Source organism: Thamnophis elegans, chromosome 6, assembly GCF_009769535.1.
Source record: "Thamnophis elegans isolate rThaEle1 chromosome 6, rThaEle1.pri, whole genome shotgun sequence".
Lineage (NCBI taxonomy): Eukaryota > Metazoa > Chordata > Lepidosauria > Squamata > Colubridae > Thamnophis > Thamnophis elegans.
In genome coordinates, this window is record NC_045546.1 from 16834102 (window position 1) to 16853813 (window position 19712).

The 19712-nt window shown below is 38.4% G+C and overlaps 1 protein-coding gene across 1 annotated transcript in view; it reads left to right on the forward strand.

Annotated features, from left to right (window-relative positions):
- Positions 1-1215: 1215 nt before the first annotated feature.
- GRIA4 (glutamate ionotropic receptor AMPA type subunit 4) overlaps positions 1216-19712 on the forward strand; it is a 286052-nt gene continuing 267555 nt past the window's right edge. Inside the window, 3 exon segments of the mRNA XM_032219807.1 lie at positions 1216-1303; positions 2499-2561; positions 2564-2656. Coding sequence (XP_032075698.1) covers positions 1216-1303; positions 2499-2561; positions 2564-2656 — 244 coding nt within the window.

The following is a 19712-nucleotide window of genomic DNA, read 5'->3' on the forward strand; positions in this document are numbered from 1 at the left end:
GGAGATTCTCAATCATCCAGGTCATGGTTGTCTCAAGGTGTTTTTCAAAAGGCAACTGGACTTTCTTGGGTTTTTTTCCTTCAAAATGTTTCACATCTCATCTAAGAGGTTTCTTCTCTTCTGAGTCTCTCTGAAGTCAGAACTGAAGAAGCCTCTTGGACCAAGTGAAAAGTCTTCAAAGAAGACCCAGAAAGCCCAGCTGCCTCTTAGGGAAAAAAGCACCTTTGGATTCCATCTAAGAGGTCATTCCACAACTCGCTGGGTTGAACCTTGCTGTGTGAATTCAGACCGTCTGTTCCCGTGGAACCCGTCCACACGTGTAGTACAGCAAAGCGAGGTTCTCTCTCCCACGGGCGAACCACTCTTCCTAGGCGGGCAGGCGAGTCCTCCATAGCCTGACGCGGGCCAACGAGGCGATGGACCCAACCCGACGGCCGGCCAGCCCGCCCGCCCGCAACTTGCTTCGAGGGCACCCTTTCTCTCCCGGCCGCTCGGCTCCTCCGAGCGCCTTTATCTGGGCGGGGTTAAGGCAGGATTGGCGTCCGAGGCGCTGCTGAGGGGAATGCCCACCGCGCGGTGGCGGGTTCTGGTGGCGAGGCTGTGTGTTTGCGTGTCTGCCGAAAGGAGCCAGGGCGGGAAGGCGGGCGGGAGTGAAACAGCAAAGGAGAGACAGGGTATAGCGGCGGCCGAGCAGGAAGGCGGGAGGGAAATAGCGCAGGTCTAGGTTTCCAAGCGCAGCAGCAGCGGCGGCAGCGGCGGCGGCCAGTAGACTCCTCAATCTCACCGCTCAACTCTCTCCCTCCATCTTTTTGCGCGTGAAACCTTTGCAGTCGGAGCGAAACCTCTGCCGAGGTATGGAGACTGCGGGAAAGAGGCGCCTCGGCAGGATGGCTTGCTGAGTGTAGGGTTGGGGGGAAAGGCAGGCGAGCAGGCGGGGAGGGAGGGGGTGAAGAGAAAAAGGAAAGAAGAAAGAGAAGAAATAAAGAGACCAGCCACCCTCTTCTCTTTTCCTCCCCTTTTCCCTTTCGTTGGCTTCCCCTCCCCATTCCCCCCCACCTCAATTGGGTGTCCAGTCCTCCCGCCCCCCCTTCCTTCCTTCTCCCGACATCATCCCCCCCCCCTCCATCCTCAATGCCTCTCTGAACAACATATAGGAAGAGCGCGGGAGGAGGAGGAGGAGGAGGAGGACCCAGGCAGGCAAAGAGAAAGAAGAAGATGAGGATTATTTGCAGACCGCTTGTCTTGTTGTTTTCTGGATTTTGGGGACTTGCAATGGGCGCTTTTCCTAGCAGCGTGCAAATAGGTAAGCGCTGCATTGGGCTGGAGGCGAGGTGGTGGTGGTGGTGGTGGTGGTGGTGGGAGTGCTTGAACCCAGCGGCGTGGCACGGAATTGGGAGGGAGGGGAGAAAGTGGAGGGGCAACCAACTCCGATCCTGGCCACCGCTTTCCGTTTCGGAAAGAGGGGGACTCAAGTGTCCCCGAGTGCCCCTTTCCCGTTCCCCTCACGTGTCTTTGTGAAGGCAGGGATGCGGGGTGGGCTGGTGGGAGGAGGGGGGGGAGGGAAAGAGAGTGCGGCTCTGCCTGTTATGATCGGCAAGACGGATATGTATATATTTATATGTGTGTGCGTGCGTGCATGTGTGCAATGTGTGTTCAAACTTGGGAAGATGTCCCACCGCCTTGAAATGCACCGTTTCTCCAAGATCCTCCGTAACCCTCGTCTTAGCCCAGCCTTCCCATTGCAGCAAGCTATTTGTTAAGGGGCCCCCGGAGCTGATGATGGTGTTAGATAGTCTTGGGTACCATTAGTTTGAAAACTTGGCTGTGATTCTTTTCTTTTCTTTTTTTAAAAAAAGGTCTCCCTAGCATCCTTATCCCACTTGTCTCTGCCCCGTTTCAGTTGCCTTCGTTTTTTTTCCTCCTCCTTTTGCATGGACTCAGCCTTGAATCCCTTCCAGTTCCAGCTAAACCACTGCATCATTTCTCTCGTGCACTCCTAAAGATGCTGTTAATAAGATGCTAAGCACTTCCTACCTGCCCAGAGGCTGCAGAAGAGGAAAGTTCTTGATGTTCTCGATCCCCCCCCCCCCACCAAAAAATCTTCTTACCCTTTCCCAGTGTCAGCCCATAAAAAGGAATGCATATCTCGGAGTTTAAGAGTGCATAATATTAGAGTGCCTGTATTTTGTTCTCTTAATCTGCCTGCTGCTTTAGATGGAGAGGGCCAATTTAGACCATTCACATAGATGAAAGGTAAATGGTTTCAAAGGTCATTCTCCTCCTAGCAGATACGTAAAGAAAGGAGAAATGGGAGATTTGAAAATGGAGGGGGGAGGACTCAAAACCCTACCAGAAACTGGATTCTAAAGTCTCCCAAGCTTTGAGTCTTTATGTTCATAAACATGAATTTTATGATTAATAGGAAAGCTACTTGCAAGGGCTGGCATAAAAAATAACACATACATTTTCCTTCTTTTTCTGTCATGTATTGTTGATAGGTGGTCTCTTCATCAGAAACACAGATCAGGAATATACTGCTTTTCGATTAGCAATTTTTCTTCACACACCAGCCCCAATGCATCTGAAGCACCTTTTAATTTGGTTCCCCACGTAGACAACATCGAAACAGCAAACAGCTTCGCTGTAACAAATGCCTGTAAGTAAAATAACCGTTTCTCTAAAGTTATGATCACATGATGGTGAAATGAAGACATTGTACAGTTACATCCCTTAGGGGTGAAAAACAACAGAAACAACAACAACAACAAACCCTTGAATTCTTAAGTCCCATGTCCTGGATGCATTGAAAGCCCAGTTACTTTTGTGTTGTTGGTGAAATCCTTAGGCTGACTTGTATTGAATAACTAGATATGGCATTTACTTTAGCGTTATTACTGTAGTTTTCTTACTTTTGTGTTCTATGGTGATGCGTTTTGTAGTTCTTTTTAAAAACATGAATGTCTTGATCAATTTAGCAACCTCCACAATCTTTCCTGTATGCCAACAAGATATGGCATCCTTGGCTGTGTTTGGAAAGTAGCTCTGATATTTGCAATCAGGAGTGTTTTCTAATCGCTGAGAGCAGAGAGGAGGCTGTGAGAGCAGTGATGTGCATGGTTATATATTGGAGTGACTTGACACTGCAGTTGGTCTGGTGATGTCACTTGTGGCTGCCCTGCTCCTATATTCTGGGTTGTAAATGTCTCTTATTATCTTGTAATGCATACATCCTCTGGATATGTCTCCATACATCCATACATTGGTGTCAAGTCAAGTTAACGTCTGATCTACTTGAGTGAACACATAACTGGAATTATGCCTCTGTGTGTGTGTGTGCGCGTGCGTGCGTGTGTGCGTGTGTATGCACTTATGTACGTGGATTTGTTTAAAGAGAAAGAATGTGTTTAAATGCAATGAGTTTTAAAAAATGGATGCTTCTGAAGACTAGACTGGATGTATCCTAGCTTGCTAAAAATATTGTGATATTTTTCTATAAAGTGTAGATAAATATATAAGATATATTTGAAGTTTAGGGTAGAAGCCAGCCATAAGTGGACTGTAAACCTGCGGTACTACAGCGAATAAGGCATGTGGAGATCCCTTTTTCTTCTAGGCTTCAAAAAGGATTTCAGATTCTATTTTGTCAAAAGATATCTGAGCCTTAAACAAGAAGTTTCAGGTACTGTTTCTTTCATGGCGTTAAAAATGGGAATATGCTGCCAAAGGTTTTAGAAGCACATTCCTTGTGTTGTTTTCAAATGGAGCTTTGGCACTTTAATATGTAACACACTGTTTTGCATCAAAATATCAACCTGAGAGTTTAACCCAGTTCCAAAGAGGAACTGCAGGACAACTGGAGCAGTTCTTTTAAGTTTTACCTGACCTTACAAGGAAGCTTCCAAATTAACAAAGTTTGATTCTCTTCATCTTCAGATGTTTTATGATAAATGCCCCTGCTGTATTACATGTGAATTATTATCTATATGGGAAAATATTTTTCCAAGATGTTTTTGAGGGAGAAGGCTTGCAATATTCTCAATGGTTTTTAGGCAGTGAATATGAGTTTCATAACTGGAATTCATACTGCATGTTGAAGGGTTCTTAACCAATAAGTTGCAGAAACTCTTCCTATGTAACCCCCTACCATTTTAGAGAATATATGTTGTAGTGCAATAGAACATTTTTCCTGTGACCTATAGAGTGTGTGTGGTGTGTGTGTGTGTGTGTGTGTGTGTGTGTGTGTGTGTGTTTGAAAAAAGATTTATTTTTATTTAGGGATTGTATATTTGTAAGTTAAGATGAAGTTATTTTCTCTTGGTTTATGTGATTATTATTTTTTTACTCATTGTTCCTATACTGTTTTTTGTCATGTATCGATATTATGACAATACCACATTTAAATAATGCATAGGTGATGAATTATGTCATATATAGAAAATATTGAAAAGAAAAATCTGCATAATTTACATGTGCTTTTTCAGACTATATACAAGTTATCATTTCAGTTACATTTTTTTTAAATCTCAAAGTTGTACCCTTTGGGTACAATGTCAGTGAAAAGAAATCCCATTTATTTCAGTGGAAGGTATCTCAGAATGTATTTCATATTCCTCTTCAAATGGATTGAAATTACATTAGCTATATCATATATTTTATGGTAACTAACACTGAGCTTAAGAACAGTTCTTTTTGGTTTTTGAAGAAGAGAATATTTCAATCTTATATTAAATATTCCCTCTTAATGAAGTAAGGTTGAATGCTCTAACAAACGAATGAACATATTGCATGTCCCTTAAGCTACACAAGAGCAGAATCCTGCTAAAATCAATTGTCTGATAGCTGGAGGACATTGGTTTCCATGTGATTGCATTAGCTGGGTTGACAGAGGCTTCCAGAGCACAGATGTGTGATATGTTCTAACCTAATTAAAAATATTTATGGAAAAAAATGCACTAATACTGTGGCAATCATGTACAGTATAAAAAACCAATCTGACTCTTTGTCAAACATAATTTTGGATTGTGACTCTTGTGTGCAGAAAAAGGAGAAAATTAGCAGAAATTATGATGAAATGCATAAATGTTCCTATGTGTGTGGTGTATGTTTGTATGTCCTTGTACAGTAGTTCTAAAAACCAATCTGTATAAAAGTCTCTCAGCTGACAGCTATTCGACATAAATGAATATTGATATAAAGTCAAACCTCAAAGATTAAGATGTGGTCACTTAAGTTTTATTTCATTTTCTTTTGAAGGGGTTATTTATTGAAGCTGCACTATCTGGAGCATTTTGGGAATTAAGGCAATAAACAAAACACAGAGAGTTCTGTGTCAAAGATGAATTTACACAATCAGGAACGATCCTGTAGGAACATGTGGAGCCAAGTAAATTTCCCTCTCTGATACATTAGTTGTTGTTGTAACAACAATATTTGTTTCACTCTGTATAAATGTCATGCTCCTTCTATTTTGATTTTCTCTAGGCCTTCAGATACAGGAAAAGCAGATGATTTGAGCATATAGATTCCATTGTGGTTCAATGAAGATGACATTATTTATGTTGGTATAGTTCACATTTCTTCCCGTTATGTGTTAGGCTTTTCATACATTGCTCTTGTGTTTTCTTGCAGATGGGAGAAAAGTGTGCTTAAAGAAATAGGTTTAGCTGAATAAGGACAAAGTCAATTTCATCACTACACTATCATAAAGTTTATATCTGTACCTTTAAGAAGAGGGCTATAAGTTGACTGAAATGCTTTTTATGATGATGTTAATAATCTGAACGTATGCATAGGAATACATTCTACTATCATGATAGGCTTAAGTACACTTTAACAACTTGGGGTATGTGTGTGATTGTATGTTATACCATACCAACACATGTGTAGTAAGCAAGCTTTGCACTTGTCTATTGGTGGTGCAAGAGCCGAGGTAGTGCAGTGGTTAGGGTGCAGTACTGCAGCCACTTCAGTTGACTGCTAGTAATGCAGTTCGGCGGTTCAAACCTCACTGGCTCAGGGTTGACTCAGCCTTCCATCCTTCCGAGGTGGGTAAAATGAGGACCCAGATTGTTGGGGGCAATATGCCGACTCTGTAAACTGCTTAGAGAGGGCTGAAAGCCTTATGAAGCAGTATATAAGTCTAACTGCTATTGCTATTGCTATACTGGAAGAAGGAAGATCTGTCTACTATTCAATAATGTACATTAAAAGTAACAAACCTAGCAGAGATGGCTAAAATATCAGCATATCTAAAGAATCACTCAAATGAGAGATATACACTGGAGTGGAGATGATGGATTGACTATACACAAAATAAATATGGGACTAAGAAATTCCAGATAGGTTATGACTGAAGAAACAAGGAATGATATAATCTGTTTAGAGTTAGCCTAGCAAAGAGGAGTTAAAGCTCAAATGAAAGATGATACTAACTTTTTTAAAGTTTATTTTAGAATATCTTTGTTAAAGATTTATATCCTGTATTGGTTCTGGGAAGTCAGGGGGGGGAGGTTGGGGGGGGTTGGGTGGGGAGGGGAGGGGGGGAGGTAAACATTTGTAAAAGTTTTTTTTTCAAAAATTTTCAATAAAAAAAAAGAAATAGGTTTAGCTGAATAAGGACAAAGTCAATTTCATCACCACAATATCATAAAGCTTATATCTATACCGTTAAGAAGAGGGCTATAAATTGACTGAAATGTTTTTTATGATGATGTTAATAATCTGAATGTATGCATAGGAATACATTCTACTATCATGATAGACTTGAGTACACTTTAACAACTTGGGGTATGTGTGTGATTGTATGTTATACCATACCAACACATGTGTAGTAAGCAAGCTTTTGCACATGTCTGAGGATTTTTCTTTCCCAAATAGGCAATTAATGGGAAGCACATTGCAACATTGCAATACTATTCTCAGATTTGTTTTGCACATCAGGGGACAAAGCCAAGTTAGGGAGGATAACTCTAAAATTAGGTTGTTTCACTCTGTAAACATGGTGCTTTACGTCTGAAAATCTTTATTTGTCCTTAGGCAGTCCTATAGGTATATACTACAGCTACATACGCAATTGGTTGTATTTCTTTTCAATCAGCTTCTTTTTAACCAGATTGGTCTGAAGCAACCTGCTTGCAGATCATGGGAGATCTATTTCTTGGGAATTTTTGAGATAATGGTAGCTAGGTTATGCTTCCAGGGAGATCGTAAAAACCAATGGATTAATTCCACAACTTAGCAGACGCTCACAACTTACAGTGTCTTTTATAATCACGGTATTATTAATCATAGCAGTGCGATGAACAAATAATTTGCTGTTATACATTACTCTGTTGCACCAAGGTGTTTAGATCAGTTTACTCCCCACTGTTTGGTTTGCATTTAATGCTGCTAATCAACAGAGTATGATTGATGACTGAAAGCACTGTAATGGCTCCTGTTCCTGCATTGGCTTGAACGGTTTGGAGATAATTATGATTAGCATTCAATTTGCACTGGAGTTATTGGTGACAATACCATCAAATTATTTTTTATATTTGGTTCCTACTATGACTTGCAATTACATTTTACAAGTTACTTATGTGTTATGGGAAATTCCTTCTTTTCCACTATTCCACTATTTTGTGACTGGACAGAATTTATATTTTGAATGAATTGTCAGTTTCTAAAGACTCTGATTTTATATCTGCACCAACAAACAAATGCATGGATTTATTCAGATTCCTGTGATACTAAGATAGTGTAACAGGGTTTTCTGGCATTACTTGGCTATTTTTTTGGTGTTATTCACAAATGCATTGGTGTCAATATTTAAGATCCTCCTGTTCATTAGAAGCTACTTAGAAGCATACCTGAAAAGATAATGCATGAAGGTAATAGGAAGGTATCACCAAACATTGTCATGCAGGGACTCAGAATAAGCAAATGTAGATTAATATGTATCTGTATATCTATATCTATTATAGCTATCTGTCTAGCTATCTATCATTTATCTATCTATCTATCTATCTATCTATCTATCTATCTATCTATCTATCTATCTATCATTCTATCTATCTATCATTCTATTCTATCTCAACATGCAGTGATGCGAGTGTTGCATCTTTTAATGTGTGAATTTTTAATCATCTTAAGTCTGAAAGAAATGGCTGATTTAATAAGTTATCTTTAACTTATCAGAGCAGCTGCATCTTCTTTCAGATTCATGTAGAAGCCTGAATAAAGACATTGCTGCTTTAAAGAGTAACTGCACTAATGCACTTGCAATGTTCTAGAGAGGAAAATAAGGTTTCCCCAAACTTAGGAGTAACTATCATACATTATTTTATTTTCCCCAGTCCCAAGTAAACAAATGTATAAATACACTAAAGTGTATTTTGATAACCCTCATGTTCAAATGCATTTTACAGGCTTTTGGGGAATATTTCTTAATTTCTTTGTGTATTGACTGCATTCTAAATTGAACCCTTTGTGATCTCCACAAAAAAACCCACAGTTAATATAAGTGACTGATTATGTACCTTTAAGTTTCTGTTAACTGTCATAAACCAATAGATTTTCTCCAGGAAAATCTGTCTCCAACACGATGCTTCAGGTTTGCCAGTGGTGCACTCATTCCCGCTATAATTAAGTTCATACACCTTGCTGCTGAATCATCCTTTTTATTTCCTTGTATCTCTCCAGCATTGTAGATTTCTCAAGATAATCTGTGGTCTTTGGATCTAAACCATGAGAATTTGATTGGTTGATGCTGTCTTGAATGAAAACTATGGGTTTCCTGGAGTTCTCCAATGCTAAAGTTCAAAAGTATCAATACTCTTTCTAGCTTGGTTCCTGGAAGCCAAACTTCCATTTCTATTGTGTATTATTGGAAAAAACTATAGCCTGCATTTTCTGATCTTTGCAGGTACATATTCCAGGATCTGAATATTCTAAGGCCTTCATTGTTGCTCTATCAAGTGCTGGTCTGCAGCATATTTCTTGTGTGCTGGTTCCTTCCTCTTGATAGTCAATTATAAAGGATAGAAGCTATTCATTTGGTCAATTTCTTAATTTTCAGTTCTAAGGCTGCTGTTAGAACTGTTATTAATTGGTCTTCTTTGTATCTACTCTTAGACCTGTTGGTGTGCTAACTTGGCTTCATTACTACAACTGGATATGTACAATCAACAACTAATAAAAAAGACCAAAGTATAACATACTCTCACCAGTGACCATTTTGATGATAGCCACATGACAATAGCTCTGTTGAAAAACACTGTTTTAAATACTAAGAGTTGTGGCACAGTGGTTGGAATGAAGTACTGCAGCTAATTCTGCTGACTGCCGGCTGCCAGCAGTTTGGCAGTTTGAGTCTCACTGGCTCAAGGTTGACTCAGCCTTCCATCCTTCTGAGGTTGGTAAAATGAGGACCCAGATCATTGGGGGCAATATGCTGACTCTGTAAACTGCTTAGAGAGGGCTGGAAAGCACTTTTAATGGTATATAAGTCTAAGTGCTATTGTTACTTTTCTAAAGACAAAGATTAGGCTAGAGCTATACCAGAGGTGGGTTGCTCCCAGTTCGGTCCGCATCGGCAAACTGGTAGTAGCGGCCATGAGAGGTTCCGCCCACCTGCCCGGACGCTTCTGTGCATGTGCAAAAGTGTCGCAAGTGCGGGAGTGTGTCCGAACTAGTAGTAAAAAAAAATGGCAACTCACCACTGAGCTATACCACTTGGGAGAAGCTATTGCAACAACAAGGGTCATAATAAACAATTCCCCCATTTCCTCCCCCAATAACCCATTGACTGTAATCCACTTAATCACCTTTTCCAAAATAAACTGATTTTATTTGAAGAGCAGGGTTTCCCAAACTATGAAGGTGTGAAGAACTTTTAGTTACGTTGTGATTACAAAAAATATCCCCTTTCCCAAAGTTTCATTGAATTATTTTCATTGTTCATTTGGGTTCATCTTGGTGTTTGGATTTCAAAGCAAGTGTTTACATTAAGATTGGCTTAGCAACCCCTGTTCTAAAGATTCTAGGAACCAAGCCATATTTTATAGCTTTGACTTGAATCCATATATCAATCAGAATAGATTGAAAAAACCAAGGAAGTCCAATTGCCTTTTGGAAAAGCACATTTGGGACTTCCTAGAGAAGTGTTGTAGACAATTTTGCCATGCTATCTAATAACTAATTGACTAACCCTGCTGGGTTACCTTTTCAAGAGTTTTGGACCTATCAATAGGTGGGTAACATTTTTCCCTGTTTGGGTTGTAATTCAAGGAAGTTGATGTTCTGCATTGATGCCTGGTTCTTGGCACAGATCAGGGGTGTCAAACTCAATTTCATTGAGGGCCGCATCAGGGTTGTGTTTGACCTTGAGGGGTTGGGGTGGGCATAGGCACAAGGGGCATGGCCAGCTTGACATCTTGTGTTGGGGGTGCTTGTGAGGCCAAACACTCTGCGGGTTCCCAAGTTCCATTTTCGGCTGCAATGGCCCCCTGCAACCCTCTGCCAAGGAAAATGGAGCCTGGGAGGGCCTCATGCAGCCCTCCCGAGCTCCATATTCTCTGTCAGAGGTATTGCGGGCTGGTCCTTTGCTGCTTCCAGAGTGGCGCCCTGGGCCACATGTAAGCACCCTGTGGCCTTGAGTTTCACCTCTGGTGTAGATAAATATGGGTGCACAAATTGAAAGGCTCTGGAGAGAGGTGTCTGAAATCTGGATTGTTTGGATTGAATTACACTCTCTGTAATCTAGATTCACTTTTAAACTTGATAGGTTTCCAGGGTAGTCAAGTATGTTTTATTCAGTTTGTGCTCCAATTCTACCCCGATGAATATCTACTCCAATCATAAGAATCATGTTAACAGTTTATTACCATTACTGCAACTACTTTTCTTGTAGACAACTTATCTGATTTAGAACCCCCAGTCATATAATTGACCAGGATCTGTTATAGCAGACATGTAACTTACAGCAACTATTATGAATGGCAATTGATTTGGGGACATAAATCAGCTAAACTATTTTAAAACCTTCATTTCGTTATAGGTGGTCTTATTGGTGGTCTTCCATTAGCAATGAAATCTTTAGGAACATAATAAATTAATTTGTCTATTTTTTCTGTATTTTAATAATCACTGTTTATTGCATTTGGAATGTCAAATTAGACATATTGTATATCTAAACATTTACTAATATGTATATTAGTTTGTGTATGTGTATCATAGACCCATGTCCTATATCAAGGTATCTAGGCCAGTGAAATTTAAATACTTTTGTTCATTTCTCAAAAATTAAATTGTAACCGTGAATAACACTTTACCATTAAGTTCTATTAGTGAGGCTTGATTGGTATATTTTAAGTGCTAAAATAAAGAAGATAGTATCTATTATATGTGACAAAGGAGGAGTTATTCTCTCCAGCTTTCATGATGGATCATCATTATTCGTTTATCCTGAAAGCAGCAGGATAAGTCCAACAATGTCAGGCCAATGCCTCAGCTATACCTTTTGGTGGGCCCAATTTACCTATTATATACAAAAAGTTTACAAATCGCAAAATTGTAGGGATTTTTAAAAAGTGTCCATTACTTGTTTTGTCAATTTATTTTTCAAAGCATGGAGTTACTGGGCAAAGAATGAGGCTCGCTTATAATTCCTACCCATTTCAGCTAGGCTTTAGAAATGTTCACTGTCAGCTTAGAACAGTGTGGAGAATAATTGAAATAGAAAAGTTTTAAATGCATCTATGCACACCAAAATTAGCAGAGCATATAAACTCACTAGATGGGCAGTGAATTCCTTCCATTTGCATCTGTTTCAGTCATGCTATTCTTCTGTGTATTCATTCGCCATAAAAGAGAATGATTTGGTTTTACAATGTTTTGTTCTAGGTTATTAGAAAAACAACATATAATGGAACTACTGTGTAGGTAAATTATGAGATTAATTTGAACCACAAACAAACCAGGATGCGGCGGTTGGAAGCTTCCTGCATGCCTAGGCTAAAAGAGATACCTCCCTGTCATTTTTGAATAGTTTGGATACCATTTGTTTTTAATGTTCTTTTGAATTTTCAAAGGTTTCTGCTGTTGCTATCTAATTCTAAGGGTGCTGAAGGAAGCTAGCACCCCTTTGCTAGAAAAATGAAACATTCTAGGAAATATTAAAAAGGCAGAATATTATATTTCCCTGGATGAGAAATGGAGAAACTTGTTTTAAAGACAAGCAGCATCCTGCAGCTCTCTGCCCGCCTCCCCCCCCCCCCGGGATTAAAGCATGGCCTTTAGGATATGATAGGATTAACCCTCTACCCATCTAGCAACAGAACTCGACACATGGCACCTGGGGAGATTGCATCATCGAAGCCTGGGGCACAGACAGCCTACAAAGTTAGCTCAGACCGCCGCCCCCTGGGAGTCTGACAGCCAATGGGATACATTTCTTGGACAGGAAGAGGAAACTCTAAGGCGGGGCCCAAGAGACGGTATAAAACTCAGACTCTTTCAGCAACTCTTCCAGAGGTGAAATCCAGTAGGTTTTGACAGGTTCTGGAGCACCAATAGCAGAAATTTTGAGTAGTTCTGAGAACCGGTAGTGAAATTTTTGAATAGTTTGGAGAACTGGCAAATGCCACCTCTGGCTGGCCCCAGAGTGGGGTGGGAATTGAGATTTTGCAGTATCCTTCCCCTGCCAAGTCCACCAAACCACGCCCACCAAGCCACACCATCCCCAACAAGCAACCCCCAAAGTACCGGTAGTAAAAAAAATTGAATTTCACCACTGATCTCTTCCCTTTTTTTCTTCAAAATCTTCAAGGCACGCAAGTCTTTTTCCCCAGGACCTCAAATCATGGGGTCCTGTCCACCATTAAAAACCGTCTTTCCAAACAGCCACCATGTTTCCAGTGACTTTTTCCCCACTTGGAACTGCACCCAGATGGACATTTGTTCCAACAGTGCTTTTGAAAAAAAAAACATAATGTCTTCAATCTTACTTTATTGTTAGAACATAATGAGGAATTCTACTGCTGTTATTTATTTACTGGTTTTTTAAAAAAATCTCTCCTCCATTGCTCTGAAACTCACCAGACTACCCCTTCTTTAAGCTTCTTAAAGAAGAAGAGCTATTGGAAGGATTTTCTTATCGTGCATTTCCTTGAGATTTAATTGCAATTTGAGAAACCAGGCTGACTAGGATGCCTCTAGAGATGATTGTCCAAGGAGTAAGGGAATGAACACAAACACATTAGCCATTCAGTAAGTAAAAGAATATCAGGAGAATTTCTCTGAAATTTTTTCGTTTGAAAAAAAAAAGTCTGAAAAAAAATCTTTTTATTCCTTCTTATTAGCATTATCTCATGAATCACTGATTGAAGCAAATAAGTGATTTGTTTACTTCACTAAAATAATGGGAAGTATAAGCAAGCAAGTGATTGGATCAGGAGTGTCAAACTCGATTTCATTGAGGGCATGCATCAGGGTTGTGTTTGACCTTGGAGGACTGCAGTGGGCATGGCCAGCTTGACATCTCTCCTGTCAGGAGTGCCTATGGTGACGCAAGTGCTCTGCCAGTGAAAATGGAGCTTGGGTGGGCCACCCACGGCCCTCCTGAGCTCCATTTTTGCTGGCAGAGGCACCCTTAGACCGCTCCTTCACTGATTCCAGAGCGGCCCTGCGGGCTAGATCTAAGTACCCCACTGGCTGGATCTGGCCCCCGAGCCTTGAGTTTGACACCCCTGCACTAGATCCATCTTGCTCAACAAATGGCCTGGATTCTAATTCGTATCATTCCCCAGCAAGCATATAAAACATTGGAAGATCATTCCCCATGTTGGAGAAGACATGTTGGAGAGGATATCAAGTTACAGAAGAGTAGTTTATTATAGGCTGATATATTTTTAATATAGACTTTTAGCATGGGTGCTTTGCTGTCTCTTTTTAATGCTTTTCACTTTGATGTGCTGCTGAGTCATTGGCAAAAGAAAGCTTTATTTGCACCCTGCTGATTAGAGAAGATAGCTAAATTAATGGAGTGTATTATACTACATTCCTGGCTTGATGTAAGCTGATTCTGTCAATGCGGAGAAAGGAAGTATCAGCTGGACTTGCACTTAAAATATATGTAACTAAACCTGCCTGCGCTATGCCTCTGGACAAAAAATCCCAGAAGCTTGCTATAATGAATGTTATTTTGGATACTTTATTTTTCATTTTGTGCTGCAAGTACTAACTCAGCAGTCGCTCAGGAGCCTTTCACAATGTTAAATCTTGTTTGGAGTCATCATCTTACATTACAGTCTGTACGGACATGTCAATACTTGAAATGGAATTAAAATGGTCCAAAATATATTCTCTCTATCTCTTCCAAATAACTTCTAGAAACTATAGTGAGGGACAGAAACTGATCTGTCGCACATAATCCCTGTCTTTCAATGTATTATTTATTAAAATTACTTCTAGTGCAGTGATGGGTTCCAGATCCCGTTGCAACCGGTATGGTTGGAATGGGGCCCGGCGTCCTCCACATGAACATGCACGCATGGATCTTACCATCTAGTGATGCCTCTGCGAGCCTCTGCAATGCTCCAGCTGCTCGGCGGAGTATTGCACAGGCGCTGTATGTGCTGTGCATGGAAGTGCCAAAGAGTTTAAAGACAGGCAAGGAGCGCGGGTGGGTGGGCCCTCTGGAGCACTGTACCAAAAAGGTAACTGTACCGGAGCGTAACGCCTGCAACCCACCACTGTTATAGTGTCTTTCAGGCATCAATCTTTCTAGATATGTTGCAACAGAAAACAAATGTTCTTAAATCTATCTATCTATCTATCTATCTATCTATCTATCTATCATCTATCTATCTATTTATCATCTCAATTAGTGATAAACATGTAGGTAATATTGTAATTCTTCTAAAGTAAACCCCCTCTTCTTTGGACTGCATCATTTGGTCTACTATTCAACCCTTCCCTAGATCATATAGAATCATCTTTTTCTTCTAACATGCTAGCCATTCTTCCTAATTTTGTGTCATATGTATATATGTGACATGCTGTAGTCCAGAATTGCAGGAGAGAGGGGCTAATTTCTGTTTCATTTGAATGAAATAATAATAATGTAGAAATAATCTGAAAGTTTATAAAAAAACAGAATTCAAAATCCAGTCCTTAAACAAATACCGTAGGACATATACAGCAATGGAATTTGGCACATATACAGCAATGGAATTTGGCTTAGAGAAATGTGCAACAAAAGCAACTAATCTGGGTAAAATCATGGATGGTAATGGAACTGAAACTCCAAATAAACAAACTATCAGAAGCCATCAGAATGAAGCCTACAAGTATCTGGGCATATTACAGTTGAATAGAATAAAACATGGATAAATTAAAAATGTGATTAGTGAAAAATATGTCCACAGAGTGACAAAATTGCTAAACCCAAACTTGAATGGTGGAAACAATATCAAAGCCATCAATACCTGGATCATACTTGGGAAAGGGGCTGACGTCGCGACAGGACGATGTGTGTTCTTGGTGTTCCGAGATTGCAGTCGATATTTCTGCCGTTGAATGGTTCATTCAGACCTAAACCATCCTGCAGAGACGGTGATTGAGAAGGGCACCTCCTGCTGATCTCAGGGACATCACAAAGTCCCTGAAAGATCCAGGAATAGCCTTTTTTTCCAGCAACAGCTAATGAAGCTGCTGAAGTTGGGACAGTTTTGGAATGGGAAGAAAGCGAAAAGAGAAAGTGTGTCGAATTGGTGAGGTAATATTATTAGGAAAAGAGACTACCCCCAAAAAATTAAGTTAAATTAAAATTGAAGATAGAAGACTATGAGTGGCGAAATTAATCTACATTAAATTTAGTGTGTTATCCTGTTTCTATTTTTTTTCATGGATGGAATTTTTGCAAAGACTTCCTATTTTTTAAACTGAATGGATTAATTTTTTCTTCTTTTTTCACTTTTGCTTACACCTTTGGATTAAAATTTTCCTTCTTTTTTATAATGCTTGATTGGATTGATTGGATTGTTTTTGATCTCCATTTAAGGTTTTTTTTATTTTTTAAGCTTGGAATATAAAGAAGATAATAAGAAGGATTATAAAGAGGGTTATAACAACAGGAGGAAAAGCAGTTACACTGTCACTTAGAGGCTGGAGGCTGGATACTTCTTTCTCTTTGATCTTGAGATTCAAGATTCTTTCAGTTTGTTTACTGACAGATAGTATGAAGAGCACAAGTTATTTATACAGGTGCGTTTTGGGAGTTCTATCATTAGCTATTGGAGGGAAGACAACATTTGGACTTGAAAGATAATAAATGAACCTGTTTGAAATTTATTAAAATAGCCTTGAATCCTTTGATGGCAGTGCCTGCAAAATTGGAAGAATGGCGCAGCAGGAAAAAGAAACTGTAACATTGCAAATGATTATGTTTGAAATTCAAAATCTATTAGTTGTGACAGAGAGAATTGAAAAGAGATTGGAGAATATGGAATACAAAACACTAAAATTTGATGGAAAAACTGAGGATGTTTATCAAATGAAGAATGTGGAGGACAGAGTTCAAATAATGGAAGAAAAAAATGAGCAAAGAGATAAGAAAACTGTGGATACTGACAACAAAGTGAGCATGGTTGGTAATGGCAAGAGCGGAATATGGAAAGGGGAGATAGATGGATTGGAGCTCTACCCCAGACTTCAAAGCACAGAAGAAGAAAAGAGAGAAAAGTTAATGGAGATAAGGAGAGAAATCTTGACAGAAGTACCAGTGATAACCAAAGATAAGCTAATGGAAAGAGCAGGTGTTGGATTTTGAGCTTTTATAAGATACGAAAGGAACAACATGTTGCGAAGAGAAGTTCATACAAGATTTATTAAGAAAGTAACTAGAATATTAATGCTACAAATGGCAAGAGATATAAGACTGCACTATTACTGGAAAGATACAGGTTGATGCAATGAAAATGTATAATAAAAACTAACCTAAATTTAGTTTATTAGTAATATGTATAAAAAGAAGCGACAATAGCTATATTTAAATAATGATTAATAATGATAACAATACATATAGATATATTAGTTTGATAATATGAAATTTTATATTAATAACACATGGAGAATATGAGAGGAGGTTTAAAAGCTTTATCTAGAATATGTTATAAAGATGTATTGCGATTCAATTATTTTAGGATGATTTAATAGAATGTTATCATATAATCCTATTCTAGATTTTGAATATTATATATAAAAGGATGTAAAAACAATTATAGTCAAATTAAGGTTGAGATATAACAATCATGATATACATGAATATATGGGAATTTAAAATATGTGATTTGACATGAAAAGCAGATGATGACTATGGAAGAGATGCATGGAAATACTGTAACCAATTGACACACTTTCTACAATTTGTAATGGAAGATTTTTTTTATGTTTGTTTGTCTTTGTTCAAAAATAAATAAAAATTGTTTTTTTTTAAATATCTGGATCATACTTGTAAGATGATACACTGCTAGAATTATTAACTGGACACAACCTAAACCTGACTGTGGACTGAAAAACAAGAAAGCTAATGACTATTCAATATGCATTACATCCTTGTAGTTTTAGAGAAAGATTATACCTGCCATGCAAAAATGGATGCAGTGATTTACTTCAATCAATCGAAGGAAAAAAAATATGCATTGGCTGATTACACAAAAAGCAGGCAAGAACAAACATGGATTCAAATTAAAAATGGAAATCGACTGAATGTGCAAGAAGCCAAACATGAATATTGGAATAATGTAATAAAAACATGAGCAGAATACTGGCTAGCAGAATAATGGCTTACGGCTGCAATATTTTTAAAAAAAGAAATTGAAGGCTCAGTTTTGGTTGCTCAAGCTATTTAAACTAATGCAGTGAAAGCCAGAATTGACAAATGGTCAAATGATTCAAAGTGCAGATTGTGCAAAGAAGCAGAAAAATTGGTAAATCTTATAATCAATTTGTACAAGAAGTTTACACAAAATGATTACAAATGATGACATAACACAATGGCCAAAATGATTCACTGGAATATCTCTAAAAAAAATTCAGGTGACAATAATGAAAAATTGATGAGAACATATAGTTCAAAAAGTAGTTGCAAGTTAAAATATTGTGGAATTTCCAGAGACAAACTGATAAAGTCTTGACACATAAGACACCAGATTTAACTCTGGTTGAAAAGGAGAATGGATAATTGATGTAGTGTCAAGGACAGAAAACCAAGCCAGTTCAAATGAATTCAGATTTATTACATGCTAATACTCTCTACAAGAATCTGACGTAGGGTTAAGGCAAATTGGCAGTAAATCAGACTCAACAGAATTCAAGTATGCTGGACTTAGATCTTTTGTGGGCATGAAGGGACTCAACACTGATGATGTGCTTGATCCCTCCCTCAGGGTCATCCTGGTCATCTCCTATATCTGGCAATACCAAGGGACAGTAAAATAAAAGGCAAAGAATTATAGAAGATCACTAAGTATCAAGATCTGAAAATTGAAGTTGAAAGATTGTGGCATAAACTGACTATAGTTATCAGAAAACTGTGTGCCATACCAAAAAATGATGGACAGTACTTAATATATGCAATGATAAAATTTTCAAAAGGCCACATTTCTTGGATTTGCCCGTATATTATATTGATATATTTTACAACACCCTAGGTTCTTGGGAAGAACTCAGTGCATATGAAGGCCAACACCAGCTAAATTGTTGGCAGCTGATATTTCATATTGTCTTGTATGTATAAGAATGTATTAACCTTGTATGTTACCTGACTGTCAGTGACTGTGAGTAGTTCACAACAAAGAAACTATCGTAAAACTAATAAAATGTAAAAATTAAATAAACAGATGACAAGTACGATGAAGGGGAGGAGGTCTCACAAAAATCAGACCTACAGCACAAGACTTGACTTTGATTGCAAGAAAAGGAATTCATATTGAATGTGAATAAAAACAGTCCAAACAATTGCATACATGAAAAATCCTGTATACCCTTAAACAAGAGTCCAGAGGAATATTTAAAATCACCAGAAGAACTAGAAATTAATCTTAATAGTTTAGAAATGAGAATGTGACTGCTTCACAGATATTCATGTAAATATAAAAAATTTGGTTAGCAATACATTTGTATGTGATTTGGGAGGTATTTATGGAAGTTAAAAGAATTAAATGGCATTAAACCAAGAAAATGTATTGCATTATACCAATTGATCCCATATATCTTGTTTTCTCTTGGTTGTCACCTTCAAAACATTACTGTATATCTACATCATTTCTCAGAAAGATTTCTTAGCAGTCACATTGTGGTAGTTGATTAATAAATATACCTCTTAACTTGAAAAGTGACTTGTTCAAAATGGATCTGTATGATTTTGGCTTGGAAAGAAACAAAATGTGCTGTGAAGGCAACTAAAGTAGATTAGATTTACTATTTATCTTCTGGAAGATACTGTAGATTAGCTGTTTCCAAATGAAATTAATGACTGTATATGCACTTGGGTATATTTTGGCCTAGAAATTAATCCAGTGGACATTAATCAAACTTAGTTCTGAGTAGACAGAATTGTATATTCTCTTCCCAAAATTTTCTTTACCCACTATGAATGTCCTGTAACCTACATAAAAATCAGGTGAATTTTTGTTTACTTTTAAAAAAAATTACATTGAAAACATTACAGA